The sequence below is a fragment of the Meles meles genome, chromosome 12, assembly GCF_922984935.1.
Source record: "Meles meles chromosome 12, mMelMel3.1 paternal haplotype, whole genome shotgun sequence".
NCBI classification, from domain to species: Eukaryota; Metazoa; Chordata; class Mammalia; order Carnivora; family Mustelidae; genus Meles; species Meles meles.
Window position 1 is genome coordinate 2,530,828 of NC_060077.1, and position 22,646 is coordinate 2,553,473.

Here is a 22,646-nt window from a genome sequence, read left to right on the forward strand (position 1 = left end):
AAATGCTGGTCATCGGGGACGACCAAGAATGTCCCATAACTCTCCCACACCACCAGCCCCAGGGGTTGGCACCATCACATAGAGGATCCCTGGTATTCCCTTGGCTGTGTGTACCACTGTTGAGCATGACCCCATTGATGGCTTTCAACAGGTTCAGGGCCATGTGATCTGGAGGTGCTGAGAAGCCCTGTGACTCGGTGTCTTCCTCCTCTGCAGGGGCTGAAGATCAGCGTGCTCTGGACTCTGTACTACGGCATCCTCAGTGCTTTCGCACCTGTGTACAGCTGGATCCTGGTGCTCCGAGGCCTGGTGGGCTTCGGGATTGGCGGGGTCCCCCAGTCGTAAGTAAACGCCCAGCTCTGGCCATCCAGCAAGACAGCCAGTCAACTATGTTCATGACCTTGGGCCAGATGCGGAGATGGTGCACTAGGGCTTCTGGGGTCAAGGAGGTAGCCAGAGAGGAGTACCATTATCAGTATTGTAATGATTGACGATGCAAAAGCCACACAGTAGGGGCATGTGGCTGGCTGAGTCAGTGGAGCGTGGGACTCTCCATCTCGGGGTTGTAAGTTGGAGCCCCATGTTGGGTGTAGAGTTTACTTAAACATAAAATCCTAAGAGGCACCTGGGTGGCTCAGTCTGTTAGGCATCTGACTCTTGGTTTTGGCTAGGGTTGTGATCTCAGGGACCTGGAATTGAGCCCCGTATTGGGCTCCACGTTCAGTATAGATTCTGCTTGGGATTCGTTCTCACTCTGTTCCTCCTGCTCCTGCTCTCTCTCCTCAGCCCCCCCCTCAAATAAATACATAAATCTTAAAAAAAAATCTTTAAAAAAATGCAGCGTACTAGCTGGAAGGTCATAAATGTGAAATAATCATAAAAATGATAGATTTAGCATTGACTAGGCATTTCTCTGGGACACATCACAGCAGCTCTGGGAGGTACATATTTATCAAGTGATTGCAATCTCCATTTTATAGTTGAAACCAAGATGCAGTGGGGTGCGTAGTGGAACTAAGAACCCGAGTCTGTCTGCCTGCAGCATCCACGCTCTTAACCATCAAGAGGGGCACAAGGCGCCTTACCCCCCTTTAACCTAAGCTCAAGGTGGGGTGGGCCTAACCTATGCAAACCGAGTGTTAGTTTGTTGGTGCTGTTCTTAAGGTACTGAGAGAAGTCACTGTTGCAGAAAGAAGTTACCCTGTCCTGGGAGATTGGCAGACAATGGCACGTGGGCTGTATCCAACCTGCTGAGTCGTTTTATAAAGTTTCATTGGAACATAGCCACATCCATCATTATCCTGTGAACTATGCTCATTATCATATACAGCAACAGAGTTGAATAGTCTCAACAGAGACAATATTTACTATCCAGCCCCTTGTAGAAAAGGTGCATTGACCCCAACCTAGAGGATGATGATGGCCAATATTTAGTGTTTACTAAGAAGCAGGTACTTTTATAAACAGTTTACCAGACTATTTCCTTTAATCCCCCCAAAATTTCCCAGGTAAATTCTATTGTTCATCCCATTTCACAGATATGGAAACTGAAGCACAGAAAGGTAAAGTGACTTGCCCCAGGTGACACAGCCAGGAAGAGGCAGAGCCAGAATCTGAACTCAGACCCTCTAACTCCAGAGCCTAGGCTCTAACCATTGCATTGTACTGCCTTTCTACTAAGGATTGGGAAAGAGTCAACGGCAGATTGGGAATGATGTAGGATATTTCACAGGAAGTGATCTGAATGAAAAGAGGGATGCACAGCTGAGTCCAAGGAAGGCTAAGGGTCCATTCTGGTTAGTTCGTTGGGGTGAGATATGTGAGAACTGAAAGCTGAGGTTGGACGGGTAGACCAGGGCAAGCTTCCTAGAGGTCTTGAATGCCAGGCCAAAGGGATTGCCCACAGGCACTGGGGAGCCACTGAGAGTTCTTGAGCAAGGGAAGTACTTTAAAAGTAGTCATCTGGCAATGGTGGGTAGGATGGGTTGAAGGTAAGGAATAATAATTCCTGTTGCAATACTTTAGGGAAATTACCCACAAGGACTAGTTTATTCATTTATTCAGCCAATATTTCTTGAGTGCCTACTATGGCACTGGCCTAGTACTAGATGCTGGGGATGTAGCAAGCAGTGAGCAAGATAGACATGGTCCCTGTTACAGGTGGGGATCTCACAAAACAGAATGTGAGTTGGAGATGAGTGTGCAAGTGATTATTGAGATCAGCACCGGCAAGGAAATGAGTAAAGCTTGAATGGGCAGAGGGAGGTGTTGAGCACAGCTGACTCGGTAGGAGTTCCAGAACTAGGATGGCTTTTTAAAGTTGTTCCAAAATGAACCATGGGGGCTGGACTTTTGTACCTTCACATCAACCCCATTGGACATGGGCTGCCCTTAAGGAGGGAGCATGACCTTGGGCAAGGCAGCTACTTTTGGTCAAGGCCAGGAACCCAATTCTGAGCTCTTAGCAGGTAACATTCCTGGTCATTCCAGAGGGACTGTGTGCTTCAGTCCTGAAGGGAGTCCAGGTGGTACATCACAGGACCCTCCACAGTCTACCCTCTGCACCTCTTGGATCCCCTTTCTTCATATAATAAACCCATCCCATCTGGGAGCAGTTTCTCCAGGATTCCCCTTGATCTTTTCCCTGAAAAGATTTAAAAGAGGATGGCTAGTGGAATAAACTAAAGTCCCTGTTATTGCTGCTGGCCTCCAGGCTACCCCTGAGGCCCAGTATCTCCCTCCCTTGCTACTCATTCTACATTCCCATCACCTCTGGCCAGCACTTCTGCAATCGAGATGGTTTACCTGGTGGGATGATCCAAACCCCATTCCTGAGTCACTGTGTCCTTCCCAGGCTGTAGCTGGTGCTTGTCCTTTTTAACACCAAAATTGGGCAGGGGGTTACCAAGTGATGTCCACTGCATCACCTGGGTGTCTCGTTAGATGACAGCAGCCCCACCGCTTCCTGAGGCTCAAGCTCAACTCTTCAGACAGAATGCTGACTCTCTTTCTTGAGAGGAACCCAAAGTTACTAAGTGGGAAACTTTGCCTAAAGTCTAATGGGATTCTTCTTCTTCTTCTTCTTCTTCTTCTATTTTTTTTTTTTAGATTTTATTTATTTGACAGATAGAGATCACAAGTAGGCAGAGAGAGAGGAGAAAGCAGGCTCCCTGCTGAGCAGAGAGCCCGATGCAGGGCTCGATCCCAGGAACCTGGGATCTTGACCTGAGCAGAAGGCAGAGGCTTTAACCCACTGAGCCACCCAGACGCCCTGTCTAATGGGATTCTTGCAAGGGAAGCATGCCCTGAGGGAAGCATGCCCTCTCAGGGAACTGGGACCTCTAAGCCCACAGGGGGTGGAAGTACAAATTCCTCCTTCAACCCGTTGACTTCAGAACAATGTATTACTTCTACATTGCACAATATGATAGGCATTGATTTAAGGGTGTGTTATGTCCTGGAAGACGGTATCCCACCCTCACGGAGCATCCTCTCCAAGCTGATGCCTCCGTGCCACCTCCAAGAGGCTGTTCCATTCCCCTGTCCGGCCAGCAGCTGCACGGTATCGTAGGATGTGATAGGACCAGTGGATTCCATGGTTCTATACCCACTGCTGCATCTCCTCTGTGATGTATCGGCTCCCTTGGTCCCAAGCACTGAAGTGTGGGATCTGTGTCAGTGAGTCAAACACCGAAAAGCCCTCAGATCGTGGTGCTGGGTGGGGCCCCAGGGGCAGGAAAGGCAAACCGATACCCAGGATATGTGCCAGTTTCTTCAAGATGAGTCACTGTTCCTCCCACAACGGAAGGATGTCCAGCATAAATAATTCGCCGCCACATGACATGGGATGGCTCCATCCTGGGGGCTCAGCGTTGGCCTCCGTTGGTGGCAGATGGGCTTTGGTGCATGAGGATCTGGCCCAATTGCCTCTGGAGGGTGAACAGTTCACTGGCTGGCTTCTTGAGCCTGTTGAGTGTCGCAGGTGGGGAAGACCAGAAAAGGGCATCTAGAAGGGTAAGGCTAACACTGAAGTAACGTGACGTGGTCACGACTACCAGATTCAAATCCTGACTCTGTCACATAACAGCTGTGTGCCCTTAGGCGAGTCACTAAACCTTTCTGTGCCTCAGTTTGTCTCTAAGATGGGGATAATAGCATACCTACGTCATGGGGTCACTTAGGATACTACATGACAGCACCTGTTAAGTGCCCGGGACGGTGCCTGGCAGAGTGCCCAGGGAACATCAGCACGTGTCGGGTCTGCCAAAGGCCGCGAGACTCGGGTGTCAGCGTGATGGATGTTGGACTCCCTGGGTAATTATGGAAAGAGTAAATGGGGATGGGAGATGTAACCACATGGAGTGAACACGGGAACAAATCCCCAGACTCTTTCTGCCACTTAGAGGCTGGAAGGGCACTGAGTGGCTCTCAGTTCTCCCCAGTCCTTCCTTCCCTATTCATTATCGATCCCTCCAGGGCTCTGTGGAGTAGACATCTGACATACACTCATGGACCTAGGATGGGCTTAAAAACCACTGGAGCTTGAGGCAGAAGCCATTAAGCCAAGCCCATAAATCTGGGCTGGCAGGACCGTGGGGCCAATGTCCTCCACGTCTGGACCAACTCCAGGAATTCCTGCAGACACAGCCACTGTCCCATTCATGGGCCACTCATTGACTAGAGAACAGTTTTCCTCTAGGGGCTGGAAGGAAGGCACTCACAGAAGTACCCATTAAATTCCTTTCCCAGGGAAATGACAGCAGAACCAGCCTCCAAAGAGCTACCTGGATTTTCCTCCCACAAGAGGGAAGGGAAAGGAACTACCTATGCAGAATGTCCAGCGATTCTTTTCTGAAATGGGGGGAATGAGAAGAGCAACTTACCATTTCTTCTTCTCCACAGTGTCTGAAAATGTCATCAAAGGTATAAGAAATAGAGTAGATCTATGACAGTGCTGGGAAACAAGAAAACGGCGCCATCGGCCAACCAGAAATTTTGAGGATCCTCTGGAAGATTGTAGGCAGGTGGCATTCCAAAGGCAGAGTAACCAGAAGAGAGAACACCCACCTCCTAAACCTGCAAAGGGGAGAGATCATCGGGGAGAGAGGACAGGACACCAGGGGGATAAAATTAAGAACACAGAGCAGCTGGGAGGGCCTTTGCCCCTTACTCATCTGTCATGAGAGTCCTCGGCTTGCCTGGCTGCTCCCTACCTCCACCTCCCAAGCACCATGCCTCCCCACTTAGCTTTACTTTACCCTAGCCCAGCCCTTCTGCTTGTTTATGGAGCTATTGTCCACATGACCATTTTAAAACTCTCCAAACCTCAAGACACAGATATTATCATCCCCATTTTACAGATAAGAAAACTGGGGTTTTGAAGATTATGTAACATGCCCAAGTCCATACAGCTAACAAAGGGCAGAGCTAAGTTTTAAACATTTCTTGACCCTGCAAACATATTCTCTTGAATACTCTACTCTATAGCTCTTTTGTCTATGAGGAAAGCAAGTAAAAACAAACAAAATTACAGAAGAAATATTTAGCCACCCAAGAGAGCCATTGGCTTCCCAGAACTTCCACTCCAGCCATTTATGTAAAAATAATCATGGTTTAATTATGCAATGTTCTTAACTAGTTATAAAAATGTCTCCCTTAAGTTCATTATTTGGAAACATTCAGTTGAAGATTTTTTTTTTAGTTGAAGATATTTTTATGTAATTAAATGCGACCAAGAGTTTCCATTCATTTAGGCTTTGCACCCTCAAAAAACCAAATGAGTAAGACTTTGCTGTGTAATTTTTAAAAGTGAAACAAGCAAGAAGTTCTTATAATGAATTTTTAGTATAAATACAAATTATATTACGTAAAATTGAAAATTGTTAAAATTAAATTAAAAACTATTTTTCTTTCAGTTTTATCCGTGTGTAACTGACATCCAGAATTCAAGGTATAGAGCATAATGACTTGACTTACCCATCTTGCAAAATGATCAGCTTAATAAATTTAGTTAATGCACATCATCTTGCCTAGAAACTGTATTATTAGTAAAGAGCCCATTCCTCAGCCCTGATGTGTGCTTTTCTATGTGCTTCCTTCTATCCCTCTTTTTGCAATTTTTTAAAAGATTTTCCTTTAAGTCATCTCTACACCCAGTATGGGGCTTGAACTCACAACCCCGAGATCAAGAGTCAGGTACTCTACTGACTGAGCCAGTCAGATGCCCCATTCCTCTTTTTCTTCTTTCCTTTATTTCTTCCCCTGAAGTGGGTGTTTGTATTGGTCCTTGGTGATAACGACTGTAACATTAATAGTGACGATGATCCTGTCCATTGAGTGCTTACCAAGTGGCAGGCATGATGCTGAGTGCTCTCTTCCCACTACCTCATCTTGTTCACTGACACCTCTCATCCCCAGTTTACAGAAGAGAAAACTGAGGCTCAAAGATCGTTAAGTGGCCTGCTTAAGGCCAGATGGTTATAAAATGGAGCATGAAATTACCTCTTACTTTGTAACAAACCATCCCGACATTTATGGCTTAACAACAATTTATTGAACTCCTGGTTCTGTAGTTGGGCAGTTTGGTTGTTCTCGGCTCAGCAGGGCTTGCTTGTGTGTCTCCAGTCAACTGGCGAATTGGATGGGGGTTGGCTGGGCTAGCATGGCCACAGCTGACTCATCTGTGCTCCATAAGCCTTTCAAACTCCAGCTGGCCAGCCCGGGCACCTGATCACCTGGGCAGAGGGTCCAAGTGAGCAAGCAAAAGCCAAGAATATCTTGAGACCCAAGCTTGGAAAGGGCACGATATCACGTTTGCAACATTCTGTTGAACAAGGGCAAGTCGCAAGGCCCAGATTCAAGGGATAGGGATGTAGACTTTGCATGGAGTGACCTGCAAGGAAGCAAGACACAGGGAGGGAAAACAGTGGGGCACCTGGTACAAACCACCTACCATGTGGAGAAACCAGATTCAAATCCACACCCATCTAATGCCAAAGCTCTTACATCTGAACAGATGTCATGAAAAGATTCTGAGCTTATGTAGTCAGAATGTCCTGGTAAATCGGTAATGTCCACTGGGTCCCTGGTACTGATTGGAAGATGATTCTGGGGATGTAGAACTGGAGGTTCTGAGCGGTTTCTGTTCCCTTTAATTAAGACAGGAAAGAGGAGCACATTTAGGATGCCAAGTGATTACCTTTTCTGTCTATGAAGGAGCGTCAAGAGGGAAGAGACTTTAGCTCAAGAAAAAAAATTAGAAGTAATTTAACTTTTATCATTGTAAGTAATACATTTTTGTTGTAGAAAATGTAGAGGGGCTCCTGGGTGGCTCAGTGGGTGAAGCCTCTGCCTTCGGCTCAGGTCATGATCTCAGGGTCCTGGGATTGAGCCTCTCATCAGGCTCTCTGCTCCGCAGGGAGCCTGCTTCCTCCTCTCTCTCTACCTGACTCTCTGCCTCCTTGTGATCTCTCTCTCTGTGTGTCAGATAAATAAATACAAGCTTTTTAAAAAAGAAAGAACATATAGAAAATGCAGATAAGCATCAAAAAATGACCGTTGCCTCTCGTTGCCAAATAGACACAAAGGACGTGTAAAGAGACATGGTGGCACCGAGCCACTTGTTTATTGTTTCCGAGACAAGGTACTGAGTAGTTCAGCAAAGATGCCCCCGGCTAAGCGACGAGCTGCAACCCCACCCTAACAACTGTCATCCTGCCTGTGTGTTAGCCACCTTCAAGACTAAGACTCCAGTCTTAGTCTGTTCCCCTTAGTCTGTTCCACCTGTTCCACCTTGAAACCTTCTCAGAAGAGTCTCCTGATGGGCGTCTAGGTGGATCTTGCTCACAGCCACGCCCTTGGCACTGCTCTTTCCCCTTCAGACCAAGCAGAAATGCCAAATGGAGATCACAGGTCACTTCTTTCCAAGCATGTGATCCAGACGGCAAATCTCTAATTGCCAAGTGCTGTAAATGTGATTATCTTCAGCGGGAATTTATTGACGCCGGTATCAATGGCTTCCTGTCATTGCTACTTTCAGGGCTCATTCTTTTATGCTTCAGTGTGATTGTCATAATCACCATACTCTGGATGGAGATCAAACAGCTCGTTTTCATCATGAACTGCTATAAATAATGGCCAAGTCGGGGGCACAACAACAACAAGGAAAGGTTTCTTGTGGCAGAGGTGGCAAAAATAAGAAACTGAAAACAACCTAAATATTAATCAACCAGGTGGCGGCGGTTTTAAAATAATGCTGTTGGTCTACATATATTAGTATGGAAAGATCTCCAGACTGCCTTACTGAAAGCAGGTCCTGACACAGAGATGCTAGGGCGCGTAGTTTAGTCCGGGAGATCCTGTAGCATGCATCTCCAGATTGTCCTGTTCAAGGGACGAGGGAAATGTCATTTGTTGAGAGCTGCTCCTGGGAAGTTTAAATTCCTTGGCACTCCTGGTCTGCCACAGAGGTTGGCAGAGTAACCTTTAATAACCAGAGAATGCACGCAGGGGAGAGTTGCAGGTACTGACATTGGAAACTGGACAGGCCTTCATGGAAGTGGCAAGAATTGGGGCATTTGTGTGGGTAGAACATGAACAGTGTGCTGCATGTGTTAGGAAGGAAGGAAGAAAGGAAGGAAGGGAGGGAGGGAGGGAGGGACTAGGGAGGAAGGAAGAAAAGAGGGAAGGAAGGGAAGGAGGGAGGAAGGAAGGAAGAGGGAAGGAAGGAGGAAGGAAAGAGGGGAGGGAGGCAGGAGGGAAAGAGGGAGGACAGGAGGGAGAGATGAAGGGAAGAAGAGAAAATGAAAGGGAGGAGAATAAAAAAGAAAGATATGTTCCTTAAATTTATTTACTTATGTAGAGAAAGGCCTGGAAGTTTGCAAAGCAAACTCCTGGTTGTTATGGCTTTGGGGAAGTGGAATGGAAGTAGGGGCAATGGGGAAGAAGAAGAATTATCAAATACTCTGTTACTTGTACACTGCTTAATTGTTTTACAGTGCAAATGTATTCAGGCACTACTTCTGTAACTAAAAAAGAAAAAAGAAAAGAAGACTGCATGTTACAGCTTCATTATAAAAAGAAATCCTTGCTGTCTAAGGACAGGCATAACTTTGTCCTTAGAATGTGCTGCTGCACGTTTTTGCATGGTTAGTAGTTTAATTTGGGGGAGGAAAGGTAAACATGCTTCTCATTTTATTATTATTTTTATTTTTGATTTTTTAAATCATATAAGCACACCATTTGGAGAATAGCATAACAATATCAAAGAAGTCATCCATGGTAATTGCTGTAATCTCTGTAACCACTATAATCCTGATGCCCCTTCTCAGAGCCGAGTTAGTGACATTCCTAATGGTTTTTGTCGAGAGAGCCACTTGTAGGCACAGGAACTAGGACAGGTTGTTTGGGAACAACTTTGGTATTATATATCAAAGCCTTAAAACTGTGCATGCTCTTCGACACAAATTCTACTTAACAGGAAACCACGTGAAGCAAAGATGTCTTCAGCCTAAAGACGTTTATTGAAGTACTATTTATAATTGTGAAACCATCCAAATAAGGGAAGTGATTGGTAGTCTACAAAAGGTAGACAGATCTGGGTTAGAATTTTGGCTCTTCTAAAACTAACTTACTAGCTGAGGGTTCCTGATCAACTAACAATTTATCTGACATAGATAGATCTAGAGATGAAAATGAGAATCAAACACACACACACATACACACATACACAGAGGATTATAAATAAGTATCTATTCCCCTTGATTTGAAATGTTTGAGTGAGAGGAATCTGGGTGGCTCAGTGGGTTAAGCCTCTGCCTTCGGCTCAGGTCATGATCTCAGGGTCCTGGGATCGAGCCCCGCATTGGGCTCTCGGCTCAGCAGGAAGCCTACTTCCCTCTCTCTGCCTGCCTACCTCTCTGCCTACTTGTGATCTCTGTCTGTCAAATAAATAAATCAAATATTAAAAAAAAGAAATGTTTGAGTGAGAGAATTCATATAAAACATCTCAAAGAATGTTTGGCACATAGTAGGTCCTCAATAAAAAGTAACTATTATTAAGAGAAGTATGGTTCATGCATAGGATAGAATATGTGTGTGAAAAAAAGAATACATGTGTGTAAGAGGATTTTAAATGGCATGGAAATGCTATTTATAAATCAAAAAGTAGGGTTCAAAATTCTTGAGTGTAAGCTCAGCTACAGAGAGAGATCGAGAAAGAGAAAGGGGGAGATTTAAAGACAAAAGATCAAGACAGGAAGAGAGAATATATTAAAATACTTATACCATGAATTAAACTAGGTGAATATTGACTTTCTGTTCATGTTTTTCTCTAAATAGAATATATCTAAACTACTAAAGTCCTGGCCTTTTCACTGAGGCTCCTAAGAAGTCTTCCTTCTTTGGACAGAGTTATCCTTTATCATAACCCTAAGAAGAACTTCTACTGGAGATAGAACTCTTCCTAAATCTCAGTGGTATTGCTAAGACCAACTTTTCAAATGTCAGATGTTATGCAGGGAAAGACATCTTTCTGGTGAGGCAGCTCCAATTTTTCAAAAGCAATGCTAGGAGAAGGTTGTGGGTATGAGCCATTAGTAGCAGCAGCTGGGAGTCAGGCAAACTGAACTAGTAAAATGATCCCAGGAGATCTAGATAGGTCATCAACAACATCTGCCTCAAAATGGTCAATGGACATGAACCTTTCTCTACCCCGTCTCCCTTATGAGGAGCCAGGAGAGTAACATGAAGCCATCTAGTTGCTCAGATGCTTGACTTAGGTGGGAGATGTGGGAAAAAAGAAGGCCTCTTCCTAGCAAAATGGGAGGCAGCATGGAGAAGTTTAGAGGTTTCCTTCTCTTTCTGGCATGGCCACTGGCTGAGGAAGTGAAAGATAGGGGAGGGAGGCATGAATGTAGTAGATGGAAGAGGTGGCCAGTAGAGCTAGGTAGTTAGGGCATTGGTTACATTTAGCTAATAAATGGATTAAGCAAATAAGAAATATACAGAGAATAATGAGGCCTGGGTGTCTCAATGTTGGAGAAGGGAATTACAGTCATGGAAACTGGGGAAGGCTAGAAAGAACCCTAAACTTGAGGTGCCTGGCTGGCTCAGTCAGTGGAGCATGCAACTCTTGATCTCAGGGTTGTGTGTTTAAGCCTACATTGAGTATAGAGATTACTTAGAAAGAAAGAAAGGGCCCTAACATTCTGGTTGTACTAGAATTGAAAGTATCAGTGTGAACTCAATGTTTTTTTAAATACATGTTCTCAGATAGATATAGAAACAGACATAGATGTATGGTGTGCATGTGGAGAAAAAGAAAGAAAGGGACAGACCGAGATAGATAGAGAGATCTCTTAACTGTGTCCTCTGAGAAGGCCTAGAATCAATGGCAGACCAGTAGTAATGAGCACACTGAGTGCTCAGATCTTGGTTTCTAAATACCAAATACCACAAGGAACCAGGACCTCTTAGGCAAAGGGCTGACTTCATTGTTGAGGCAAGGAAAGTACACCATGAGCCTGGACATACAGATGTGCCAGAATGTAAAGAATGATGGAGGCATATAAAAAAAGATACATGGACTGGATTGAAAGATCTTCCAATGGCCAGACTGGGACAGTCTGAGCATTGAAAGAATAGTGGTAGTAGTGGCTTACAACCCACTGAATGAAATAGGAATCCACAGGTCCATAATGATTAAATGAATGAATAGGTAGATAGATAGATTGAAAGACAGACAGACAGAGGTCTGGGATAGGGTCTGGGGATCTAAGCACTCAGCCATTGTCCCAGGAAATTCTGAAGTTAAGTGGTCCACAGACCATCCTCAGAAGAATGTTGACCTAGAAATTCAGAAAGTGGGGTGCCTGGGTGTCTCAGTCAGTTAAGCGTTAGACTCTTGATTTCAGCTCCAGTCGTGATCTCAAAGTTGTAATGTTGAGCCCCATATCCAGGCTTCATGCTCAGTGTGGAGTCTGCTTGTCTCTCTTCCCCTACACACTCACATGTTCTTGCTCTCTCTCAAATAAATAAATAAATGAAATCTTAAAATAACAACAACAACAAAGAAAAGGAAGGCAGAAAGCTGTGGCAATCTTCTCAGTCCTGACCTTATCTCCTTTCCTATCTCTCTGCTTTCCCAGGGTGACACTGTACGCTGAGTTCCTTCCCATGAAGGCCAGAGCTAAGTGCATTTTGCTGATTGAGGTAAGGAAGGTGGTCTGGGTTCCCCCAAGAGTGCTCAGTCTCTGAGCAAGAGATCCTCAGGCGTCCTGAGACTCAGGATAAGGAAATGGGATTTTGTCGGGCTTGTTAATTTGAACTTTGTTGTTGTTGTTTTGGGTTTGGGGGATTTATTTGCTATATGGATAAACTCTTCAACTGACCAAAAAAATCCAGTCTCTTAAACTGGTGGCAGGCAGGTGGTATGTCATTCTTGGACTGGACATGGCTTTTATCTGAGAGTTGCAGCCAAACAGCAGAGACTAGGGGACCAAAACTCTTGCTTCTTGCCCATAGCATCCCCCTCCACCCCATTTGTATCTGGACTCACCTGCATCTTGTGTGAGTGGTCACCTCTGTAGCTGCCTTAAAAGACCCTGGTCTACCTAGTCCCTCTCAAGCCCTCTTTCTGCCAGGGTCTTATGACACATTTTCCAATCATGATCTCGGAAGCTCTCAGGGCAAGTATGTAACTGCCCCCATGACACCATGCAGTAGCAGTAGTGTTTACTTGTCCTTTCTGGACACCGATGTCCAGAGTGATGACTATGATGCCACTCTCTAGTCACCACGACCACACTGACAATATTCATTACATTAACCCCACAGCCCAGTTTACCACCCTGATTGCATCTACCCTTGGCCAGTAAGGATGGTAGTCAGCTGGTCCGCACTGGTATGGATGAACCAACTGTTTAATATTGAGATTGTGTCTGTGCCAGCGGAGCCTGGTCGCTGATTACCCCTCATCACCTGACACACCCTGTCCTCTCAGAGGACCCCCTAGAACTTCCCATGATCTAGCAGCTAAAGAGTTAACTCCTGGCACAGTCATGGAGAGTGTGTGTGTGTGTGTGTGTGTGTGTGTGTGTGTGTGTTGGGAGCAGGGAGTGTATGACCAGTGTCTGGTATCCATTCTGGTTGGTCTGTACTGTATCAGTTTGTTAGACATCTTAGCCATCACCCCTGGTTGTCAGCAACAGAAATAGACCAAGGTTAATTTAAGCAAAAGGGGATTTAGGAAGGCTCTTACAGACTCCCAGAGCTGATGCGCAAGTTGAAGGACCAGGTTTGTCAATGGTCCATGGTTGTAGGGTCCCAGCAGGAACCAGCATACTCAAATTAGAGTAATCTGAAGGGGGTTTGGTAAAGGGACTACTTCTAAGTAGCCCCAGGCTGGAAGTTCCGGTTGCCAGGCAAAGGCAGGAAGTAGTTAGCAGTCCAGAGAGAGAGTTCTATGTCAAGGGCTGTTGGATAGGAGCTGTGCCCTTCTGCTGAGAGATGCAGCAAGCCCATGACCATCCTGCAGAGAGGGAGCCAGAGGCCCACCCTCCCCTTTCATGTAGGGCTCCCCCTTGGCTGCGCCCAATGGGAAGCCAGAAGACAGAGAGCCTATGGCGGCAGTGCCCACAAAGAGCAAGGTGGGGGAAGATGGGGAGTGACAGGCAGAGGCACAGAAGATACTCAGCTCTGCAGGGAATAAGCAATTGCGACAAGGATACTAGGGCCCTAGTAGGCAAGAGAGGTGGATGTCAGTAGATAAAAACCAATGTGTCCATCACCATATTGACCTCACACAAGGTGGTATTGGTCTCCTTACCCAGAGCTGCCACACCGTACACTCCAGTAGGTACCACGCCAATATTAGACCGTGTGCATGGCACCCTCGGGAGATGGACAACATAGTGGCCCTGGCCCAACCACATGGACCACAGGAAAAGTGGTGGTCGTTCCAACTTTGCAGACCCCAAACCTCTTACCCATATTGAGTGTGTCGTCTATCATGACGCTGGCATTGCTCATGCGCTGACCATGCTGCTCCCATCACTGATCCCATTTTCCCATCCCAGGTCTTCTGGGCCATCGGGACAGTGTTCGAGGTCATCCTGGCTGTGTTTGTGATGCCCAGCCTGGGCTGGCGCTGGCTACTCATCCTCTCGGCTGTCCCACTGCTCCTCTTTGCAGTCCTGTGTTTTGTAGGTATCCTTTAAGACATTTCAACCTTTGCCCTCTTGGCCTCCTGCTGGTCACTATATTTCGGTGGGAAGGGGGTGGAGGAGGACACCGTCCTGTAAGGAGTATTTTTAAGATTTTTTGGGGGGGGGGACTCTGACAGCAACACCAATTAATAATAATTATAACAACAGCAGCAATCATAACTATAAGAACCCATCCCCTTCCATTCCTCTGGGTCCAGAGACCCCACCCTTAAAAACTCCACACCTAGATGAGAGTATGTGGCTGGGACCCAGTGTTCTGTGCCACCCTAACCTGTCACTCCTGTCCCCACAGTGGCTGCCAGAGAGCGCAAGGTACGATGTGTTGTCCGGGAATCAGGAAAAGGCCATCGCCACCTTAAAGAGGATAGCAACTGAAAACGGAGCCCCCATGCCACTGGGGAAACTGATCATCTCCAGACAGGTCCGTGCCTGGCCCACTGTCTGTGGCGTGTGTGTTTGTGCACCTGCATGGGAGTGTGTACGTGGGTGGAGTGGGGTAAATCCTGAGACACACAAAAAGAGCAGAAGCAGAAAGCAGACCAATTCTCCAAAAGCCGATTTTCCTGAATTTACTTGGGAATGTATCTTTTTACCAAAAACATGTTTCAGGGATCCTTCTTTTTGAATATATGTAGTAAATAGGAATATATTTTTCCTACTATATATATTAATATATTTATTTCCTCAATATGTTCTTTCTATAAATATATTAATGAGCCTATTTTAAATATATTCAACAAAAACATTCTCAAATATATTCAATTAACATTTGAAGAGTGTTATCTTTTCATTCAAGAATATACTAAAAAATACATTTTTATTCATGAAAGCAATATTCACAGGTAGACTAAACCACATATAGTCCATAATCTGTTTTTATATGTTTAAATAAGCAAGTATGTCTCAAACTAAAAAAAATATATTTGTTAAATATATCTAAGGGGAATATAATCACAGTCATAGAATACGGTTTTTAAAAAGAATATACTTTATAAAAGATTTTATTTATTTATTTATTTGTCAGAGAGAGAGAGAGAGAGCAGGGGGAGCAGCAGGTTCCCCGCTGAGCGGGAAACCCAAAATGGGACTCGATCCCAGGACCCTGGGATTATGACCGGAGCCAAAGGCAGATACTTAACCAATAAGCCACCCAGACTCTATGAGGCATCTCCCATAGAATATACTCTTAAAAAGAATATTGTAGCTTAGCTCAGTCTGTTAACTGTCTGCCTTCAGCTCAGCTCAGTGGGGAGCCTACCTCTCCTTCTTCCTCTCTCCCATTGTCCCTCCCCCGTTCATGATCTCTCTCTCTCAAATAAATAAATAAAATCTTTAAAAAAATTATAGAGCAAAAATTTGATAAATTAGCAAATTATGTGAAATTGGCAAGTGGGTCATTCAACTAATCAATCTTTCGGCACATTGGTTTCTGGTGATTTGATTTTCAGCACATGAGGGTTTGTGATCTTAACCTAGAGCTGGCTTAGGCAGGGCATGAAATGGTTAGACACAGCTTGGATAAACCATCTGCTCCCCAGGTCCATGGGACTACCTGAGAGTCCTCGGGGCATGGAGTCTGCTTCCTGGCTCCAGGATTTCAGGCTGGGGTTGGGGGTTGCAGGATGTCTCCATCTTCGGGGAATCAAGCCTGCAGACGTTGCTGGGTCCTGGCTAGAGGGCCTCACCGGGCTGGGGGACTTTGTGCTATGGGATTGAGTGCTGGGTTCTCGGATCCTGAGCGTGCAGCCCACCAGCAGCCTCCCTCCCAGCCGTGTCCACCAGTCCCAGGCCAATGTCAGCACTTCTGGAGGAGACGAGAGCAAACAGCATGTCCTTGTCTTGAAACAGGAAGACCGAGGCAGAATGAGGGATCTTTTCACGCCCCATTTTAGATGGACAACCTTGTTGCTGTGGTTTATATGGTAAGAGCTGCTTCTTGACTTCTTGACACTTTGATGCCCTTCACCTGGGCCCTGTTTTGGGTTCTGTTTTTATGCAATGCACGGAGAACTCTTTGAACTTAGAATACATTTACAAAATTCGGTGGTTTGAACATCACTTTCCTGATCTCTGCCTTATCCAGGTATAACCTGTACTATTATTTTCTTAGTCTTTTTCTTTAATTGGACTCACTTCCAACTCAGATAACTGTCTGATTTTTAATTAAGTTATTAATTTTATTTCCAATATAGATCACATACAATGTTATGTCAGTTTCAGGTATACAATACAGTGATTCAGCAAGTTTATCCATTGCTCGGTGCTCGTCATGATCAGTGTATCCTTAATCCCCATCACTTGTTTAATCCGCCCCCCCCCCAGCTACCCTCTGGTAACCATCAGTTTGTTCTAATAGTTAAGGGCCTGTTTTTTGGTTTGTCCCTTTTTCTTTTCCTTTGTTTTGTTCCTTAAATTCCACATATGAGTGAAATCATATGGTTTTCGTCTTTCTCTGGCTGACTTATTTCACTTAGCATAATATACTCTAGCTCCATCCACGTCATTACACATGGCAAGATTTCATTCTTTTTATGGCAGAATAATATTCCGTTGTGTGTCTATGTGTGTATATAAATGTGTGTGTGTGTGACATCTTCTATTCCATTCATCTATCAATGGACATGGGCTGCTTCCATAATTTGGCCATTATAAATAATGCTGTGATAAACATAGGGGCACATATATCCTTTTGAATTAGTGTTTTTGTACCCTTTGGGTAAATACCCAGTAATGCACTTACTGGATCACAGGGTAGTTGTATTTCTAATTTTTTGAGGACCCTCCATACTGTTCTCCAGAGTGACTATACCAATCTGCATTCCCACCATTAGTGCACAAGGGTTCAGATAAATATCTTTCAAGAGGCAATTTTATATGTCTGCTTTAAAGGAAAAAAAACCTTAACTGCAGGCCATATATTTTTAAGAGATACACAGTAAAACGTAGCTAGGTGATGATCTGCCGAGGGAGGAGACAAGATGGTGGAGAAGTAGGAGGAGGCACCATTTCAACCTGTCCCCTAAAGTGAGCTGATTACCTACCAAAGAACTCTGATCACCATGACATCAGCCTGAGATTAGAATTATAGACTGATGATCTGCCAAGGCACTGAGCTGCTGTATTTAATAGAGAGACGCAGAGAGAGGGTAGGTGTCAAGGACATATTCGTTAGCAAGTAAGTGAGAGGAAACCATCAAAATACAGTTGACCCTGAACAGTGCAGAAAGGAGGTTAAAGGTATAGACCCCTGAGCAGTCGAAAATCTTTTGACTCCCCCAGAACTGAACTAATAGCCTCCTATTGACCAGAGGCCTTCTTGGCAACAGAAACAGTCAATGAACACATATTTTGTATGCTATATGTATTATATATTATATCTTAAAGTAGGCTAGAGAAAAAGAAAATGTTATTAAAATCACCCGGAAGAGAAAATGCACTTGCAGTGATGTACTGTATTTGTTGGAAAAAATCCCTTTATAAGTGGCCTGTGTGGTTCAAACCCATGCTGTCCCAGGGTTGACTGTGATTGAAAGGAAATGTAAAATGGGATTTTTGTCACAACTGAGATTTAATATTGCCATGTTGCCTTGGATGCCAGCAGTGGCCTGGGGCCTGCCATATTTGGGGAACCATTAATTTGGTCAGCACAGGCCTCCTTAGAACTTTCAGTCCTGATCCTGGTCCGTCTTCCTTAAATATCAGCCACTGGCGGTGTGTGGATGTGGGCAGGATGGAAGGGAGGGATTTGTGCCGAGTAATCCCCTGAAAATCCACAACTAGTTAAATCTCGGCTATTCTTTGAACCTTTTTCTACCAAATCATGTACACAGCATGAACAGTGTGCAGAAGGGGCCTGGCTAACACTCTGCATTCTGGTTTAGCCATTGCTCGCTTTCCCCATGCACCTTTGAGTAGAGGGGCTAATTAGCAGGGGATTGTCCTGAAAAGTGGTCAGTTGCAGGGAAGTGGAAGGGAAAGCTTTGATAATATATAGAACTGGGCTTTAGCTCTGTCCCTGCATTCCTAAGAGCTGAACCAGGCATTTATTAAACACCTGCTGTGTGCCCAACACAAGCGTAGAGTCTGTAGGGTTTTTTAAAAAGGGAGTGGAGATGAGAGTTGAGGGTATCTGTCTTTGCAGGCAGATGATTCAGTTGGGCCGTCACTACCCAAACGCTGAAGCGATTAATTGGAGACTAATTTTTGCACACTATAGAAATTGCTAAACTTGCTAGCGCATATTGCTGTGCAAGGAAATTAATCACTGCTGTCTGGTTATGACAGCTCCCACATAACTGTGCTACAGGATAAGAATGTTCTGGTCCTACACACTTGAGTGTTCTAGTTCCTGGAACAATCGGGAATTAATCAACTGTTTCATTCCGATCTGAAATTTTAGGGAAGTCTGCAGAATCTGCACTTGTACGGGCCACAGAGCAGGTGTTTAATAAATGCTTGGTGAGTTGATTCAGCTCTCAGGAGTTCAAGGGAAGAGCTGGAGCCCACTTCTTGATATTATCAAAGCTTTCCCCTCTTCTTTCTTCATGTTGACCAGATTGGCCCAGAAATCCTGATCAATGTCCTTCATGACTCTGTTCTTCCAAATATTGGTACCCCAAAGTCATTTTCCCTATTGCCAGTTGAATAAACAGCCTTGGGTGTTTTCTGTGACACAATACAGTTCTTAGTCTTTCAAAGGACACAAGATCATGTCCCTTCATCACATCGCTATGCTTTGTACCTGCCATTTTCCTTCTCAAGGGCCCCAGGAAAGCCCCCAAAGGTCCACTGTCACCCATGCCCAAAGACTGGTCTTCACTGCTATGGAAGCAAGCCTTCCTGAGGGGTTGGGGAAAGGGGACTTGCATGTCTTCCATCATTTCTTGACAGCTTCTTGCTTCCTTCCTGGCAGGTTCTCCAATGCGTTTTCTTACTACGGATTAGTTCTGCTCACCACTGAGCTCTTTCAGGCAGGAGATGTCTGCAGCAGTGAGTATCGGACCAGTATCCTCCCCCCTACACAGTCAGATACGCACGCCCACCCCAGGTTCCACCGCTCCTGAGCTTGGCCATGCCCAGATGCCAGTGACTTTACCCCGCTGACTCCCGGGAGAAATTCTCGGCCAAATCTAAGCATAGAAGACCTGGACAGGGGTCCCCAAGAAACTCTGTGGAAAACCAAATAATCCTGAAGTGACATTACAGCAGAGTCATATCTTATGTCACCCAAAGGGCGCAGTGAAGTACAGCACTGTTTGATGGCCATGACCCTGTGCAGCTGTTCTCACGTGCACATGGAGTCCGAGAACCGGGTTGGAACTCAGCCCTCGCCACACAACAGGATCACCTGGAGGAGCTTTTATGTTTTTATTTTGTAAAGATTTTGTTTATTTATTTGAGAGCCCGAGAATGCATGTGAGGGAGCACACGAGCAGGGAAGGAGGGGGGCAGCGAGAGAGGAGGAAGCAGACTCCCTGCTGAGCAGAGAGCCCCATGCGGGGCTGGATCCCAGGAATCCGGGATCATGACCTGAGCCGAAGGCAGATTCTCTCGTACAGCTAGAGGTGGGAACCGCTGGACAAAAGGAACAAAACAGAAAGCAAAATCTCTATGCGGATGTCTGGGCTTTCAAACCATTCTATCTCCAAGAACAGGTTCTTAGCAATGAAACTGGGGTGGAGGATAAAGGGATCAAGTTCCTGCTTGTGTGTGGGATTTGCCCAGTTATCTTTTTCATAAGCCTCTGTAATCTTAGTTAATAGTTCAGTTTATTGGTATAAAGATTGAATGAGCTGGTGACTCAGCTGCAGATTTGGGTTTTGGTATTGAAAGAGTATAAATCTCATGTCCCTAACACGGGACCCACTGAAGCAAAGCTGAAGATTCAGGGGAATATTACAAAGCAGGGGTTGGCAAACTTTTTCTGTAAAGGGCCAGATAGTTAATATTTTAGGCTTTGGTTGCTATACGCCTCTGCCGTTGGAGCAGGAAAGTAGCCGTGGATAACAGGTTAGTGAACAAACATTGCTGGTGTTCTGACAAAACCTTTTTTGTGGATACAAATTTGGATGGCATATCATTTCCGTGTCATGAAGTGCTATTCCTCTTTGATTTTTTTTTTGATTTTTTAAATTTATTTGACAGAAAGACACAGCAAGAGAGGGAACACAAGCAGGGAGAGTAGGAGGGGGAGAAGCAGGCTCTCTGCTGAGCAGGGAGCCCGAAGCGGGGCTCAATCCCAGGACCCTGGGATCTTGACCTGAGCTGAAAGCAGACACTTAATGACAGCCACCCAGGCGCCCCTCCTCTTTGATTTTGAAAAATCATTTTAAAATGTAAAACCCACTCTCAGCATGCAGGCCAGGCAGACACAGGCAGGAGACCAGATGTCAAATCTGCAGGTGGTCGTTTACCAACTCCTGTTTAAAGCTCTCTCTTATACCTGAGGGAGAAAATGGATGAGCCTGTAGCTGAAAATCAGAGAGCCTAGGTTCTAGCACCAAGTAGTTATGAGACCTTGGACAAGTCATTCATTGGATATTTTCTATATGCCAGGTACTGATCTAGGTGTTAGGCTATATCAGTGACTACAAAGGACACATATCCCTACCGTGTAAGCGCATGTTTTGGTAGGGAGACAGAAAAAGAGGGGAAGTAACATAATAAGTCATTAAATAACATAGCGTGTTAGAAGGTGACAGGTGCAGCAAAGAAAAAAAATTAAGAAAAGGTAAACTCCTGCCTCTCCTTCAAATATGGAATGAACAGTTGTCAAAGATTTTATTTTATTGAACTCCTCAATTACTGAATGAACCAGTTAAGAACTGTGAAAAGTCCGAGGATGTACCTCTTTACAAGCTAACAAGTTAGCCTTCCGTAGCTTCTACAGATGCCTGCAAAAGACACAACACTCCTGGGTCAGAGACAAAGGACTTTGTTACTCATAATAATAGCAGTGGCTGGAGTATCAGCACTTCCTTACACCAGCAAGGAGCTCCTGGTCCCACAGGGTGATGTGGAGAGGGGAGACCGCAGCTGCAGAAGCTGTGACTTATGTTACAAGAGAGGATTTCAGACCTTAGGGCGCCTCGCTCTCTTCTACTGGATGATAAGGGTTTAACGCAGGTAAAGCCTGCTCTTGCCCTGCAGGGAGACACTATGTTATCGAAGGCTATAAGCAAACCTGCCCCTTGCTCCAAAGGTAGACTCTTCTGTCAACGTTGTTGGTTGAACCAAGATCCTTGAAAAGATAGTTCAGAACAAAGACCTTTAGTGTCTTTGCTTATAAAACATGCAGAAATGTGAGCAGCTCATGGGGAATTGTCTCCTAATGGCTGGAAGAGGTTTCAACCAGTTCAAAGGAGAATTCAAAAGAATACATGTATATAGGCAATCAGAACTCCTGAAAAGCCTTTACAATGAGAGGCACAACTGGTTAGAAGGCAATTTTCATTTTGATGGACAAGAATCATTTGCATTAATGTCAATATTCTATAATGTGCATAGCTCACAGATAATGAAAGGTGATACAACTTGTAAGCGTGCACCAGACAAAACATTTTGCCCATTTCAAAGTCTTTCATGCTATTTCTTAATAAATGTATGGGGAAAAAAGATAGTCAAGCAGGATAAGGGAGGTCAGGAATGTGAGGCAGAATAAGGGACAGTGGGTAGGTTGAAGTTTTATTTTTTTTTATAATTTTTTTCAATTTATTTGACAGAGAGAGAGATCACAAGTAGGCAGAGAGGCAGGCAGAGAGAGAGGAGGAAGCAGACTCCCTGCTGAACAGAGAGCCCAATGCGGGTCTCGATCCCAGGACCCCGGAATCATGACCTGAGTCAAAGGCAGAGGCTTTAACTCACTGAGCCACCCAGGCGCCCCTAGGTTGAAGTTTTAAATGGGGTGATCAGAATGGCTTCCATGAAGTGAGATTTAAAGAAAGACATAAACAATGTGAGATTAGTCATTGGGATATATAAAGAACAATCCAGGAAGAGGCAGCAGCCAGTGCAAAGGTCCTGAGGCAGGAGTGTTGAAGGAACAGCAAGAAGACCAGTGTAGCTGGTCAAGGGAAAGAGATGGAGAGTGCAGAGCAAAGGAGAGAGATGGAGCATGGGATCAAGGAATGGCCAGATAATATAGGTGGGGATCATAGAGGCCTCCCTGGAGTTTGTCTGCCACCTAGAGTCTGTCTGCCACAAAAACACCTGGTATGTGCCAATTCTGCACTAAGTACATGCATATGCACAGCCTGAGTTCAGGCTCCCAACTACTTTGCCCAGTGGTTTTATTAGCTCCAGGTTTATGAAGAAACTGAGACTTAGAGAGATTAAAGCTGAGCTCTGCTGGTTGGGATTCGGACCTGAATATGTCTGACTCCAGAGCCTGGGATCTTTCCACGGTATCCCAGCTGAAACATA

At 45.1% G+C, this 22,646-nt stretch overlaps 1 protein-coding gene and 1 long non-coding RNA gene across 3 annotated transcripts in view; one reads left to right on the forward strand and one right to left on the reverse strand.

Annotated features, from left to right (window-relative positions):
• Positions 1 to 22,646, forward strand: part of LOC123953740 (SV2 related protein) — a 74,339-nt gene that overhangs the window by 40,803 nt on the left and 10,890 nt on the right. For both annotated transcript variants that reach the window (XM_046024058.1, XM_046024057.1), the window contains 6 exons: positions 217 to 341; positions 12,147 to 12,210; positions 14,076 to 14,201; positions 14,518 to 14,646; positions 16,074 to 16,147; positions 19,138 to 19,214. In XM_046024058.1, the coding sequence (XP_045880014.1) occupies positions 217 to 341; positions 12,147 to 12,210; positions 14,076 to 14,201; positions 14,518 to 14,646; positions 16,074 to 16,147; positions 19,138 to 19,214 (595 nt within the window). The remainder of the gene's footprint in view (positions 1 to 216; positions 342 to 12,146; positions 12,211 to 14,075; positions 14,202 to 14,517; positions 14,647 to 16,073; positions 16,148 to 19,137; positions 19,215 to 22,646) is intronic.
• LOC123953741 lies at positions 6,591 to 7,351 on the reverse strand. Its single transcript, XR_006820962.1, has 3 exons — positions 7,293 to 7,351; positions 7,006 to 7,148; positions 6,591 to 6,892 (listed from the first exon to the last, which is right to left on the reverse strand). It is a non-coding gene; the product is annotated as an uncharacterized LOC123953741 (long non-coding RNA).